At 45.9% G+C, this 15,970-nt stretch overlaps 1 protein-coding gene across 14 annotated transcripts in view; it reads left to right on the forward strand.

Annotated features, from left to right (window-relative positions):
- The window catches only part of AFF3 (ALF transcription elongation factor 3), a 568,741-nt gene that overhangs the window by 84,340 nt on the left and 468,431 nt on the right, over positions 1-15,970 (forward strand). For 13 of the 14 annotated variants that reach the window (XM_073791036.1, XM_073791035.1, XM_073791040.1 and 10 more), the window contains exons 3-5: positions 7,765-7,885; positions 8,899-9,211; positions 9,341-9,726. In XM_073791036.1, coding sequence (XP_073647137.1) covers positions 7,765-7,885; positions 8,899-9,211; positions 9,341-9,726 — 820 coding nt within the window. The remainder of the gene's footprint in view (positions 1-7,764; positions 7,886-8,898; positions 9,212-9,340; positions 9,727-15,970) is intronic. The other variant, XM_073791048.1, reaches the window with a different exon arrangement.

Here is a 15,970-nt window from a genome sequence, read left to right on the forward strand (position 1 = left end):
GAACAGATCGGCAGCCCTAAGGCAGAGATCTGTAAATGCTCTGAGTTTCAAAATTGAATTAAGATTGCGACAGCCTTTGTGGTCAGAGACAAACAAGTAAGGTTGGGCTGACCTTTTCAAGATGTCCCTGGTGGAAGTAATCAAGGGGGTGATCCTTCCAAAGCTCGTGGTGAGCCAGAGGCATAAAGCTGTTGGGGGAAAACCGAGTGAGCAGGCATGGGAACTGGAGTGCAGTGACTCACAGCGAACAGCCTGGTGTAAGTGAGCAGGGTCCTAGTAATGTTCTTTAGGATTTAAGCGTTCGTCGTATGCGCTGTTGGCCAGTCCTCACTCCCCAGCAGGTCTTTAACCACCAGCCTCACCACCACCACTGTCACCACGACCACAGTCGCCATCGTCACCACCGTCATCATCACTGCCGTCACCATCAGTCACCAGCAGCACCACTGTCACCCTCACCACAGTCACCACCATCGTCACCAGCACCATAGCAACAACAGCTCAGGGCCTTGATGGACACCAGTGGGGAGCATCCTTGCTTCCTCCCCAGTCTCTGTCTCCAGCCCCATCTTCTCAGCCTGACTTGCCTCTATCACCCGCTCACTCCCTGACCACCTTTCTGCCCTCCAGTCCACTGGCTCTGACTGCAGACCAGGGAAGGAATTTGCAAGTAAACTTCAACAACCTTGCTTTTCCCTGATTTAAGGAGGGATTACTGATCTTTTAGTATTTGCTTTAAAAATAACAAGAGACGTTAATTGGTTTGACCCTTTCAATTTAAAGCAGTTGTTATCATTTTGGAGCGCTTGATTACGTTTCCTTAATTATACACGGTCGCTGCTCCGAAGAGCGGAGCGTGTCTCTGGAACATTCTTCCCCTCTTCCTTTGGTGCCTCTTCTTCTTCCCGTTGGCCCTTGTGACCTCAGCCCCCACCCCGGGGGCGAGTGAGCACAGCATCCCAGGACTGTCCGCATCCCAGGACTGAAAAGACTGTCTCCTCTGTGGTCCAGCTGATCGAGGCCAGCCCTGATGCAAACTGCAAGGAAAGGGCGAGTGAGTCTGGGATTCTCCTTTCATTCTCCCCTGCGTCCGTCCTTCACTTACTCCCAACCGAGCCTGCTTTCAGGAAGGGATCAGGTAAACTTATTTAGGGCGAGGTAGTTTAGCAGTGGAGCAAACCAAAGAAATGAAACTTTGAGTGTGGAATTTCAAGTGGCTAAAGAAGGAAGATGGTGTGGTGAGGACAAAGGTCACCTCCTCCGAATACTCTCAAAGGCCGCTTAATAGTAATTTATGTATCTTGTACTTCTGCGTCCTCCCTCTTCCCTTCCCTCTCCTCCACCTGCCCCTTTCTCAAGACCCAGCTCAAAGCAGCTCTCTTGCAGGACGCAATCCTGGCTCCTTCTGCATGCCGGACCACAGGATGTTAACATTCTCTGCTTAGAAGGGCCCCTTCCTCTCCTCCCCCTGGTCCCCTAGACTGCTAGCTTCTCAGCAGCAGGATAGGCTGGTAGCAGCCCTAATGGTCTTCCCAGTATCTGACACAAGGGCATTCAGGAGGCATTCAGAAATGCTTTTGGACTAAAGTGAATTGTAGCTCTGCTATTGGAGGAGGACAGTATTTCTTCAATGTGGAGAACATGATAACTTTATCCAGAAGACAGGTAAAAGGTTTCTCATTCTCTCTCTCTTTTTTTTTTCCATTGGAGTATAGTTGTTTTACAGTGTTGTGTTAGTTTCTGCTGTACAGTGAAGTGAGTCAGCTATATGTATACATATATCCTCTCCCTCTTGGACCTCCCTCCCCCCATCCCACCCATCTAGGTCACCACAGAGCACCAAGCTGAGCTCCCTGTGCTATGCAGCAGGTTCCCACTAGCTAGCTGTTTTACACATGGTCGTGTATATATGTCAATCCTAACCTCCCGATTCATCCCGCCCTCCCCTTCCCCCGCTGTGTCCACACGTCCATTCTCTACATCTACATCTCTATTCCTGCCCCGTAAATAGGTTCATCTCATTCTCTTCTCCTTGAATTCACTCATTTCCTAGATCCCAACCCTGGAGATACACCAGTAGGTAGAGTAATGGGGGTTTTTGTTTGTTTACTTGGTTTGTTTTCTTAAGGATGAAACACTTTGATGATTCTAGTCAAGGGGTGCAATGAACCACATATACCCTTGGCTGAAAGCCTTTGTCATGGGAGATGCAGTTTGTTTGAAGCGAGTGGTCAGATTTGAACGGGCTGCACGTGGATCGGTGCAGGAAGGAGGAGGGCAGAGTCTCTCTCTGGCCAGTGGGTCTGCTGGGTCAAATCTGGGGCTCAGTTGCGGAGGCCGCTGTGCCAACTCCAGTGCCTTCCCTCCAGGAGGGCAGCTTGGGCACAGATTGGAGTTGGCTGGTGCCTGGGTCGGATCCGGTGAAAGTGATGACACTGTCAGCCCTGGCAGGCTTACTCTAGACTCTGTAATTTCTTTATTCACTCACCCGTCCTCCATTCCTCTATTCTGTAGTACATGGATATCCTTTTCGTATGGGTGCTGTGGAAAGAGACCGATTTTTGTTTTTCGTTGTTTTGGGAGTATAAAAATAACAGGCCAGCCTTTGATCCAGAATTCTTCTTTTACTTCTTTCTGAAGGAGAGAGGACTTCCCGTGGTTTCACTCACCCTGCTTAGCTTTGCTGTGGCTCACGTTCACAACTGGTGGACGCTGGGCTTGTAGGCACTAGGGTGTAGGAAGTGTGGCCACTTCCTGGCTCTTAGGTAGGTCCTGTCTCCCGGATAGACCTGAATAAAATACTTTGGACATTGCTGTTCTTTCCACATGATGTCGGATGATCAGACTCTCATCCTAAGTTCCTCGGAGTATCTACCAGCTTTGTCTTTCTTCAAGGGACATTGTAAGGATAACGAAGAGACATACATGTGAAGTGTTGTGAGCTCAGTGGAAGGGAGAAGGCTTGAGGCTCAAAGGTATTACTGTTATTTAGTTCCATGCTGTTATCATGTGATTTTGGAAATGATGATAATACCATATTTGGATATCTTTTCCTCCTTAACCAGCATAATTGGCTTTGGCCACTGCCCTACAAAATACTTCACGCGTCATCAATGTGAAAACGGCACCTGCAGGCAAGGAATGCACAGCGTCACCCAGGAAGAGGCCAGGCCTAGAGCCTGGAGTGACAGCACATTTTACAGGGGCGGCGCAGGAAGAGAAACACGCAGGCACACTCGGGAGTAGCCCGAGAGGCAGGAGGAAAACAGGCTCGCAGCCCCACAGCCCGGGGAGAGAGCGTGTGGAGGTGGCGGCGTTGGCCGTGTGGGGGGCTGGGCGGTGAGGAGTGTCCGTGGAAGCCCCGCGAGGAGGGGGACCTTGCTGTGAACGCAGATCACATGGGTTTCAGAGAACCAGGCCTTGGAGGGAGAGCAGCTCTGCAGAAATCTGTGTCTCATAAAGAGCAACAGCCCGAGGAGGACAGGGGGTCAGGGGAGGCTCCTCCTTTTCTTTTCTTTTCTTTTTTTTGTTTAGTTTTTATGACTTATCCTTACAAAACAGAATACAAAATTCCGGCGTTGACAGTTGGTGTAAAGGAAAACTTCTGAGCTGTATCAGTTCACCTGGTGCAGTGGAGTTAAAGTGCTTGGATGTGTTTCCCCCACTTTAAAACAATTTGAGGTTTCTTTTGTCTTTTTTACACATCTTAACATTGAAGCACTGCTGTGCCCCCTTCCCCCAGCGCCAGACTCGTTCACAATAACGGTTCTGGCCAGTCCTTTCGGGCCGCACTGTCGTTGTGACAGGGGGAGGAAGTGGCTGTCCCGCCTTTGAGAGAGAAAAAAAAAAAAAAAAGCTGCTCACAGCTCAGCTTTCCCGAGGAAAATGGCCATGGCGCCTGCAGCCAGCGAGAGTCCATTTGTTTCTTTACAAAAAGGCAGAATCTCCGGTTTCGAAATGTGGAATCACATTTTCTGGGACTGTTCTACATCTGCAATAAATAATAAATAGTCTCGTAGCAGTTGGCTGCCTCTAATGCAAAATAAGTCAATACGTTTGGCGACATCCATTCGAAGAGTGTGACTCTTGTAATTGTCACAGAAGGAAGGAAGCACCTCACAGACGATAGAGATTTTGCCGTCTGTGAGTAACAAAGGAACATAACTCACAACACGAGGCTCTTACTGAGTTTAATGGATGTGTTAGCATGCCAGGAATTGGAATTCTCTACTGCAGCTGTCCCCAGGGAAGCTGACCTCACGTGCAGCACGTCAGGGGAGAAGGTTCCTTTGCTTGTAGAGCAAATGGCCTGGCCCTCATATTGCTGGGATGGCAGAAGAGGGAAGAGGGCTGAGTTTTAATGGTGACACTTCAAGAGAGAGGCGTGCTCCAGGATTGTGACAACCTGCCCAGGCCTCACTTGCGGTCCGTGGAACGGTGGACTCACTGTTGAGAAGGTACTGTCTTTACGAGGCAGAAGAGGTACGAGTTCAGACGCTTAGGGAGAGATGAGGGCTGGCAAGTCCAGGCTTTCTCTTCCAGTGACATTTGCTTTATGCAGATGACATTTTAGCTTCCCGGGCCTGACATGACAGGAGGGGGTTGTGGTTCTAGTTCAGGATGAGTGGGTGGGTTCCTGTTAGGAGGCGCTGAGTGCTCAGTGGAAGTGGCAGAGCTGAGAAACCCGAGGAAAGGCCGTCAAGAAGTCTTGCCTCTGGTGCAGGGTTTCCTTTGCCCTCCTCCGGAGAAGGGGGACGGGTTGTCATCTTCGGTCATTCTGGTTTCAGCTGATGGTGTGGAGGGCACGGCGTGGCACAGGCATCGTGGCGGTCCTGTGAAAGGTGGCCAGTGCGCTTCTGTTAGTAGCTTATGTGGAGGTGGTCCTGCGGGCGTTCAGTCCTCCTCGTATCAGAGGCCATAGGCTGGGCGTGCCAGCGGGACCTCATTAGAGAACTTGACTCAGCGGTGGTTTGCATCTGGGAGTGCTTTTGGTTATCTTCCAGCTTAAAGGGGTTGGGAAATGAGGCAGGTTTACTTAAGGAGTGCTTCCCCCTCACCTCCGTCTTCTCCATATTTGGAAGGGATCGTTGACCTTGGAAATGCAGTGAGTCGGATACCTGCCTCATTGATTTGGGCTTGTATCCTAATGCCTCTGTCTTAAACATCCAAGTCACGTTGCAAAATCGGTAGGGTTTCCAAATGTATCTTCATTGCTACACTCTGCATTGTTCCTGACCTTCTCTTCACACGTCCTGTGCCCTTTGGACCCTGATGTCTTGTGCCCTTTCTCCCTGGCCTTTGGGAAAAAGCTGACAAACTCGTGCACACTAAGGTGCTGAGGGCTGATCAGGTGTAAAGTGTTTTCCCTTCTTGTGGTGTCTACATTTCTTACAGGGGTGAAGACATCTTAAACCAGAGGAGTGACTCTCTAGTTGTGGAATTTCAGTCGTCAGCCAGCAGATGCAGGAGGTATTCTATTGGGTATGGGGGCTTCTCAGAAGCCTGGAAATCATCCTAAATGACCACCTGCTCCATGTTACATCAGGCCACTTCATGCATCACACCAGTCTTGTGTGTTTGGTTGGCTTGACCTGGCTGAGGACAGCAAGCATGTCTGGGGGAGTCTCTGTGCATGGAGTTGCACACAGTAGGTGCTTCACAAACCGCTGTACCTATCGGAGAGGAGGAGAAGTACGATGCATGCAATGCGAGCTTGTGTTTCTGGTTGCAAATGCTGCTTTGGGTCCAGAAATCAAGCCGGTTCCTAGAAAACCTGCAGTGCCTCTCCTGGCTGCAGCCCACTTCATGCCCATCCACAGCATGAGTTGTGTATCCTCAGAACAGTCTCCATTTGAAATCCATGGAATGTTCATGAAAGCTGGGGTTTCATATTGCAGAAGCATATTGCCCTGCAAGCAGGGCAGGACAGTCGTGCCCCTTCCTGTGAATCTGAAGCCTGGTTCTGTGATGGAGTGTCATTCCCATCTCGTGCCTCCCTTATGCCCGTCACTGTCACCACGGCCACCCCGGAGACTTTCCAGTGACTGTGGGGTTGGAGCTGTGAGCCTCGCCGTTGGGAGGCTGGGGCTGCAGCCTCCCTTTCCATGAAGGTCACTGCTTGGACTTCCAAATCGAGTAACTTTGGGTAATGTACTGAGGCTGAATTAAAATGCTAATAGGCTACATGTTCTGGGTATTTTAACCTTCCCTGATCTTAAATTTAAATGAAATGCCTTAGGTGCTCTCAAAGTCTTGACAGAAGCATCACCTCTTAGACAGTGAATTTAAAATATACCCTGGCCACACGGGCAGAGCTAGGAAGATAAGCAATATTTATTTTATGATCATTTGATTTGCGTCCTCTACAGCAACATGACACAAGTATGCTCTTTTACTCAAGATAGCAATTTAGCTGAAACATAACAAAACAAAACCCCAAACCTCACTATTTTTTTAAGTTTCTTTGAACCCGCAGATTTTCTTCTTATCAGCAACATTTAATAGCAGTGCATTGGATTTGGGGCACCTGAAGCTATGCCAAAGCCCTTTTGTAGATTTCCTTCGCATTTAAACCTTGTGACAACACCATGAAGACATTGGGCTGCAGAGAGATTGCATGGCGTTTTCGTCATCATATCACTGGTTATGGCAGGACCACAGTCAGGACGTGGCTGTCCTGGCTCCCAGCTTCAGCCTCTGTCCACTAGATCAAGCCTGAACTCTAAGCAAAGCGATGACAAGGTCGCTTAAACCAAATGGGTCTGCTTGAAATGCACACAGTTGCTCATTTGGAGGACATGGCAGTTCCTTACAAGGGGTAGTGTCAGTTCCGTTGTCTACACTGGGGCCAGATTTCTCTGTCTACTGAGTTGAAAAGACAAGTCTATTTCTTTCAGTCACTTAAGTCACTTCCTTATTATTAGTTGAATTAGCCTTTTAGTTTTTTCCTTACTAGGAGGAAGGAACACTGTTTTTTCCTTAAGTCCTTCTAGTTATTTGGTTTCTGGTCACTTTGTAATTATATCTTGGGAGAATAGGTATTAATTTTCTTGCACAAAAAGGCTGAGTTCCTTGATGACATAACCATGTTTCAATTTCCGTCCTCTCTCTCGTTGCCTACACCCCTTCCTCTTAGCGCATTTTTCATAGTGAGGAAGAGTGATCGTGTGAAATATATCAGAAGGAAGGATGGATTCAGTAGGAGTTTGACAACTTGACTGATTAGCAGAGATCAGAAGAAGGCTCATAACAGTGAAAACCACTGCAGCATGGAGTTTTAACAGCTCTTTTGGGACCTAATTAATGAAAGAATCACTACAGAAGCACAGCCATGCAAAAAAAAAAAAAGAAAGAAAGAAAGAAAAGAGTAGGAGCGTTTCCATATAACACTCTGGGGCCATGTCATAAGAGGAAATACACTCATAATTTCTATTTACACATCTCTGTAATTACCTTCTGCTTGAAGATTATTTTCAGTCTTCTCCTGTCAAAGTTGCTTAGATATTTCCTCTTTCACACATCAGGCAGAGAGGTCTAGTACTGGTTGCAGCTTGTCCTAAGGATTTTTTTTTCCTCCCGAAGAATGGAATTCTCGGACACCCGAGTCATACTGCTTGATTAGACTGGCTTTCATCTGATCCGTGTTCCCGTTACCATTGCCATTTGCCCGTGAATCAGACCTCTGCATTCAGGTGAATGTTGTATTGAGCATTACCTTTAACTTTTTCGTGTGTGGTTGTTCTCTCTTCTCTCTCCCTGATGCAGTGTCTATGAACCAGATAGAAACGTGTTACGGAGGAAAGAACGAGAAAGAAGAAATCAGGAAACTCAGCAGGATGATGGCGCGTTTAATTCAAGTTACTCCCTCTTTAGTGAACCCTACAAGGTAGATGGTTTTCACTTGTTCATCTCCACCCCTCACCCCTCCCTCTAACCCCGTCGGCCGTCTTGACTACAGGAGTTGGCCAACCAAACTTCAGACAGCTCAGCCCCTGAGGATGGGGTCTTCCCCCACAAATTTTGGTGCCTCTTTCACATGTCTTTACTGGCTAGTCCCTCAATGAAATATAACTTTCGTTTAAGATGGAGATCTGCATGCTATGACTTTTATCAGTAATTGGTTTCATCTCTGCATCAGTTTGCAAAGTCAATGCCATTTGTTGTGTTTTCTTAGCTATTAGGAAACAAACACTAAAGAGAGGTTGGGTTACGTATTTGTCACCCACAGGTCATGCTAGGAGCAGGGTACTCGATAGGGCTCATAAGAAAGGGAATGTTGGATTGTTTCTCATTTATATCAAAGGGCGGAAATATACCTTCGCTTGCAAAATGAAGGAGCTCCCCAGATTTCATTCCTATTTCAGGCTGCTTGGAACTGGGGATGGTTCAGGCTGAGGGCTTCCTGCAGACTGAACCCCACGCTCGTTGTAAGCTTCTCTCTGATTTCTTTTGCCTGTCCCTCTGGGTTTCTAACAAGAATAATTCTATATTTAGAAGTCGGAAGCCAAATAATTTGAGCCAAATCTGAATTTTCAAGGAAAGCTTGCAGTGGGATGAAAAAAGAAAAAGGAAAAGAAAATCTAGTCCTGGAAAGACTTAATCCAGACCAGGTTGTGAAGTTGCAATCGTAACTTTCCTGATTTCCTTGGCTGTGGCACGGTACCAAGGAGAGATGCTTCGTTCATGCCCTCTGAGGCCATTAGCTGCGGTCCAGTCCTAGTGAGATACAGAGTGTTGACAGACGTCTTCAGAGACGCTGACCATTTTGATGGAATCTCTGAGCTCCCATTCTGAATGTGGCAACCCTGCCTCTTCTAGCAGTAAAGGCACCTCTCCATCATTTCCCGTGTTTCCATTGTCTGTAACAGGAGCATGGATGTTATGTTCTTCTTTTTCCAGACTAACAAGGGGGATGAGCTCTCCAACCGGCTCCAGAACACTTTAGGCAATTACGATGAAATGAAAGACTTTTTAACGGATAGATCGAATCAGAGTCATCTCGTTGGCGTTCCCAAACCTGGGGTTCCTCAGGCTCCCGTGAACAAGATTGACGAGCATTTTGTTGCAGATTCGAGAGCCCAGACCCAGCCTGCATCCGTCTGCAGCACCACATCCTCCGCCCCAGCAGTGGTCCCTGGGCAGCAGAGTAAGAGGGGCACCGTGGGCTGGCAGAAGGCCGGGCACCCACCGTCCGATGGCCAACAGAGAGCAAGTAAGCACGGACACAGGACGCTTGATTTGAACAGACCTGCTCACCCAGAGAACCATAATAAAAACCTTAACCCCTGTGTCTTGAGCCCCTCATCCTCATCTGCCTCTTCTTCTTCTTCTTCCAAATCAGCACAACAGGGCTCTCTCAGGACCTTGCTCGGAGATGGTGTTGGCAGACAGCAGCCGCGGACCAAACAGGTGTGCAACGTCGAGGTGGGTCTTCAGACCCAGGACAGGCCACCTGCTATGGGAGCCAAGCACAGTGGCAGTGGCCACTGTGTTCAGAACTTTCCTCCATCCCTGGCTTCAAAGCCTAGCCTCGTCCAGCAGAAGCCGACTGCCTACGTGCGGCCGATGGATGGCCAGGACCAGGCTCCCAACGAGTCTCCGAAGCTGAAGTCGTCCACGGAGACCAGCGTGCACTGCGCGTCCTACAGGGGAGCCTCAGCCGCCAAGCCGGAGCCCGCCAGAACCAAGGCCAAGCTCGCCAAGTTCAGCATCCCCAAGCAAGGAGAGGTGAGTCTTTCCTCAGCGCCACTTACACGCTTCCGAGTGGTTCCAAGGGACGAGCTGACTAGGTGTCAATTCCATTCCCGTGTGTCTTCATTTCAGTGTGTGACTGACGTCATGTGGGATTTGTAGCCATCAGTGTGGAAGGATGTACACATCCGTAATGATTTCTTAAAATCTCAAATTGATTATCATCAGAGTATTTTTAAGTACCAGCAAATGCTGTTGGGGTGTGTCCGTGTTAGTTCAGGAAGGAATGCCTCCGTCCGTATAGTTCAAGGGAATTTTGTGTGTGTGTGTGCACGAGCCAGCGTTGTCAGAGATTTTATACCCTGGAATAAAAAGCATGTCAAAGCTTTTAGTATGTAAAGAGGTTGATTTCTGGGTAAAAGAGTTCAGAAATTCAACGTTTTTGTCAGTTTTGAAATGTTCCAGGACAAGCATCACAAGGGTAGACCTCCTCATGAGTTTTAAAGTAATTGTTAAATGATTCAATATTGAATATGGTGATTATTCAAATGTTTCAGGTGTCCCATCCATATTAAAATATTTGAGATCCAGGTTGGTTGTTGCTAATCAAGTGAGAATTCTCCTTGTCCTAGAAAAAATGATCTTAGGTTATATGAAGAGAGTGAAATATTTTAGTTCAGAATCTTCTGGTTTACATTTTGAGTTTATTCTAAAGTGTTTTTTCACTGCATTACAAAATACATAGGATGGATGTAAGGACTGTTAGACTTCAAAACAAGTAAATCACAATCACAGAGGTAGCAAAGAGGCTGCGGTCACTTGAACAGTACATCTGGATGGAAAATGAGGTTTTGTTTGAGAAAAGCACATCTCGTACTCTATTCCAAATTGATGACAGTTGTCTGGAACATGTGAAGAAAAAATATGACTGCACGTTTTTGTTTTGTTTTGTTTTGTTTTGCTGTGATATGGTATACCAACTAAAATACAATGTGAGCTCCAGAACATTGTACTTAGGAACTGTTCACCTTTCTTTTTTTTTTTGATATATTCTTTTCTAAAGATGGAATAACAGTGTGGCCAGAATATTCTTTGTATCTTAATTTGATCTAGTAACCAAACGAAACAAATGATTTGACATTTCTCATTGCCTGTCCGGCAAGGCTGAGCTTTACCCATTTCTGAGCTCTCATCTCAGAAAGCGCCCGGCACCCGTCGGGAGGTCAATGTATTCCCCTTAGAGAAGACATGTTTATTACTCTGAGATGTTTACACAGGCTCTCATGAGGAAATTAAGTGACATGTATACCAGTAACTTCTTTTGATTATTCATTTACGATGGATCCCAAAAAGTGTTAATTAGGAATTAATGGAAGCACAACGTAAGTTCTGCAAGCATTTATGTTTTTAAAAGTTTGTGGGGGGCTTCCCTGGTGGTGCAGTGGTTGAGAGTCCGCCTGCCGATGCAGGGGACGCGGGTTCGTGCCCCGGTCCGGGAAGATCCCACATGCCGCGGAGCGGCTGGGCCCGTGAGCCATGGCCGCTGAGCCTGCGCGTCAGGAGCCTGTGCTCCGCAAGGGGAGAGGCCACAACAGTGAGAGACCCACGTACCGCAAAAAAAAAAAAAAAAAGTTTGTGGGAAACACACGTAGTTACCCTCTTTCAGAACTGAAGTTGTCAAGCGCTTTGATTTTTGTTTTCCTCATCAAAGAGCCTGTACCAGCCAATAAAGCATGACTCATTTTTGAACAGAGGCGACTCACCACCAGGATTCCCTTTATAATTTTAATCCCCAGTGATTCCTTGTTAAAATGATTTTCATGTACCAAAGAAACTCCAAGTTTATTAGGTAACAATGTATTTACTTTGGAACCTGATGAGTTGATGAAGCTCTGGTGGAAAGCCTGTTTTTGACAACCAGGGCAGCCTTATGTGGATGACTCTACAGTTTCATCAGGCTTTTGGGTATGTCCTTGATCACGTGGACACGTCCAGGATGCCCTTTCAGGACCCCCGATTGGGAATGACACCCTGTACAGGTGTTGGGTAATCACAGCAAGAGGGAACTTTTTCTGTGAGATAGAGGGTCCCGCTGAGAGAAATGAGAGCTTTTATACAGGAAGTGTTTCATTTCCCTCCATGACATTGAACTCCGCTAACATTCTATCAATACGAGGTATATTTCAAAGAGGCCAATCATACATTGATAGAAAAGAAGTAAGAAGAAGTGTTGTTTGTGGAACAAAGTTATAGTCGGTGGGGGGGTGGTGGTGTTTTGGTTTTTTTTTTTTTTTTTTTTTTTTTTTTTGGTGTGGGAGGGTATACAGTCATTATTTTAGCCAAAAGCTTTTCATATTATGGACACTATGGTAATTTGAATCTTTTAAATCTTGTGTGTTCAAACAGTCCACAATTATAATAACAATATGACTCTTTCTCAGTGGGCAACAGGGGGCTACCTGGAAGTTTGAAAGTAACGCTTCCTAGCCTTCAGACTCAAAGGGTTTGTTGTTTGGTTGGTTGGTTTCTTTACAGTACCCAAGGGACTAAGAAATAACCTTTTGCAGATGTATCATTCAGTATTTATAGGACGTTTCTATAAAGCCACAATCATAATAGAAATGGAAGAATTTTAACAACTAATTGGATTTGAAGGAATATTTGCTTTTATTTTTTGGAGGGTTTAAAACAGTGTGGCAAACCGTTTAAAAAAATTTTAATGCCTATATATTTTTAAAACAGATACCACCTCTATGAAAATGTCCTTTCATTAGTACTGACATTGATTTCCACTGAGAGAGGGAATGTGTATTTTAGGAAAATTGACAGAGGAGATGACCTGAAGGGAACTTACATTACTTGACTACGCTTTTTCAGGATGTTAGCTGGAAAGCAAGACTTAAGACAATGTGAAGAATTTGGAGGGTAAAAGGAAGCATTGGGTAAAAGTAACATGAAGACAAGGGAAGTGAAAATATAGCTGTATGACACTGGATAGGGATGTTCCTCATAAGAAAATCAAATCAATGGCTAGGTGTAATGTGGTGTGAGGAATTAAAAAAAAAATTTAAGATGTGATCTCTGCCTCCAAGAAATTTACGTGAATTGAATAAATTAGACTCCAGCACTTCACTTTTAATTTGCAATTTCTCTCACAGTCCAGACAAAATTTAAAATTGGGCTTCTAGGCCTTAGAAAATTCCCTCACCTTTCATAGTCCTTACAGTAGAGAAAGATTCTATGCTATTTTTTTAAATTGAGAATTTGATTTTGCACTTGGTAAATCCTTCATTCTTTCGGACACAGTGCAGTCTGTCAGCTGCTGTGGCGAATCATTTGTTATCATTCTTTCATCTTCAATAATAGGTAATTAGTGTAGAGAAATGCAGTGCAATTTGATGTGGAAGTGAAGGCCCTCGAGGGAATTCCTTAACTGATCCACCTGCCTCTTGGCTGGCTCTGCCCAGCTCAGTTTTGTGTTAATGAAAAACATAATTTTGTTTTTGTAGCTGAGTCTTTCATTCCTGACGTCACCCCTCATTAAGTGAGCCTTCCCTGGCCGGCCACTTGGAAGGGTGACTCCTGTTAGGTAGGAGACAGGGGCCTTAAGGAATGGCTGAAGCAGGCATTCTAGAACGTTCCAGGGCAGGGCACACTGAATCTTATTTCCAGTTGAAGTGAGTTATTTTTTGTCTCATACACACACAATTAATATTTTGTCCTTAACGTGTAGCAAATAATTCACTGTTAACCTAGAGGGGCAGATATAGGTTGTGGGGCCCAACATTTATACTGTCTTGGGGGGTCCTGTTTAGGAAATAAAGAATATGGAAATATTTTACACTTGAAATATATATTTTTTAATATGTGTAAATTTATTTATTTTCGGCTGCGTTGGGTCTTCGTTGCCGCGCGCAGGCTTTCTCTAGTTGTGGCGAGCAGGGGCTACTCTTCGTTGCGGTGCGTGGGCTTCTCATTGCGGTGGCTTCTCTTGTTGCAGAGCACAGGCTCTAGGCGCATGGGCTTCAGTAGTTGTGGCACGTGGGCTCAGTAGTTGCGGCTCACGGGCTCTAGAGCACAGGCTCAGTAGTTGTGGCGCACGGGCTTAGTTGCTCCACGGCATGTGGGATCTTCTTGGACTAGGGCTCGAACCCGTGTCCCCTGCATTGGCAGGCGGATTCTTAACCACTGCGCCACCAAGGAAGTCCCCAAACTTGAAATATTTACAAAAACATATATAAATACATTTTTAGGGTCCCTCTTGGGACCTTGGAGGAACCTTGGTTCCAGAGCCCCTGAAACTTATGCGTCATTAGTTTCACAGTGCCTGTCTTTGGCTCACGGACTAGTAAGACATTGTTATTTGAAATAGGATAAGAAATTATCTAAAATGATAATTTTAGATTGGAAAAGTGTGCTTTATATGAGTCTCGAATTTGTTAGAAATAAAAAATGCGTATTTATATGCCAGGTGCTATAGGCAAGGCAGAAATGGGATAATGCTATAAAAAAGCGCCTAATAACGCAGTGCCGTGGAGATAAAATATGGGTGTCAGCCATGACATCCGTGCGTTTGGCACATCACAGCTCCAGCAGTGGCATTCTAAAAGATACACGTTTTAGTTCCTGTTTGCTATCAATTTAATAAATGGCAGTGACTTAAAACTGCTCTTGCAGAGCACTTGAAGAGCTGGGAAAAGTAGCATTTGCAAAGCCAGGGAAGGAAGGAAACCAGTGACTGCCGCGCCTCCCTGTAGGTTAGTCAGTGAAGGGGAAAGAGGCACCTACATTTGAATATCAATTAATAGACTGTATGTTAGGAGTTTTCGTAGGGGTTGATAATTCATCCACAAGAACACAGTGACCGTTTTTGGTTGATCAAAAATCTGTTTGTTAAAAGAAGTCATTATATTGTTTAAGATGTATTGATTAATCATAGCATTTTCATGATGGGCATTTTAAAATCACCATTTATACCACGAATAAAGAGCAGAAAGATGAAGCACTGTGATTTCATAAAATAGCTTCCTAGAAAAGCAATTAACTGATTTTTTGTTTTTTAAGTTCATAGAAGATAAATGAGGTAGGTTTCCTATGTCCTGTCACTCTCGGTTACCTTTGTATGAAAATGGATTTCTTCCAAATGAAAGTTGGCACCAGCCTGTCAGAGAAAAAAGGCATCTGCAAAGAAATGTGTACATTACATATTCATGCCAGTCTAAATTTCTTAATTACGTTTGAGCTGTTGTTTTCAAATCCAAGGATGCTCTCTGATTGCTCCCTGATGGAATGAGGGTCCCTGTCTGTTCTGGTCTCATCGTCACCATGACCATGGCCTCCTTCACAGTGTGGCTTAGCAATGGCATCGATGGTTACTCTCTCTCAGTCTTCCTCTCCACAAAATGGGCATCCTCCATTCACTCAGCCAGGATGTGGAGAACTGGTACCGCTTGGACTTAGAAGTGAAGACTCACAATTTTGATCTCAGATATGGGATGAAAGCACTTGTTTTCCATCTCATAAATGGGTCGTGCTGTAGGCCAGAGTGAAGGATGGCAAGTGGAAATGTTTCCGTAGTTTTTAGTACTCTTACGTTCGGTCATTGGGGCCCTAAAAGGTAAAGCACTCAATCACTTAAAAGTAACTTCGGTTGCTATGATCTGTTATTGAAAATGATGAAGAAAGCATATTAAAATTTGTCCTGTGGTGAGAAGGTGCAGGTGTCTTTTTCCGTCCCCCTTTCCCCACTGGCTCCTTTAGATTCACATTATAAAGCTGCGTCTTCCGGCCTTCAGGTGGGAAACTGCTCCCAGCGGTGGAGGCATTGTGGGCAGGACCCAGATGGAGGGGGTTGGCAAGCCCCACTTTATTTTCCCCTTGTATTTTCGTGGTTCTCATGAAGCTTCCTGTCCCAGAAAGCATCTAGGTGGATGACAGGGCTGTTTTCCCTTAAACTGCAACCTTGTGGGTGTGATTCCAGACCCGGGGCTAATTGAGAGCTGGAGGCTTGTGAGTTGGGAGCCACTTGAAAAGATGATGTGGTCCAGCATCTCCCCCGCCCTAGAGAAAGGGCCACTGCACAGTCCAGCGAGGAAAGCCTCTTCTTTTGAGTTGCATCCTTTCTTGGTCAGAAGGCACACGCAAGCTGGCGCGGAGCTCCGTGGAATGGCCGGGGCTCTGGACGCCTGCAAAGACTGGGTTCCCATCCTGGTTCTGTCATTTGTTAGCTGTGTGGCCAGGAGCCAGGGGTTGAACTTCGCCTCCGTTTCCTTCCTTGTGA

The sequence above is a fragment of the Tursiops truncatus genome, chromosome 14 (genome assembly GCF_011762595.2).
Source record: "Tursiops truncatus isolate mTurTru1 chromosome 14, mTurTru1.mat.Y, whole genome shotgun sequence".
NCBI lineage: Eukaryota > Metazoa > Chordata > Mammalia > Artiodactyla > Delphinidae > Tursiops > Tursiops truncatus.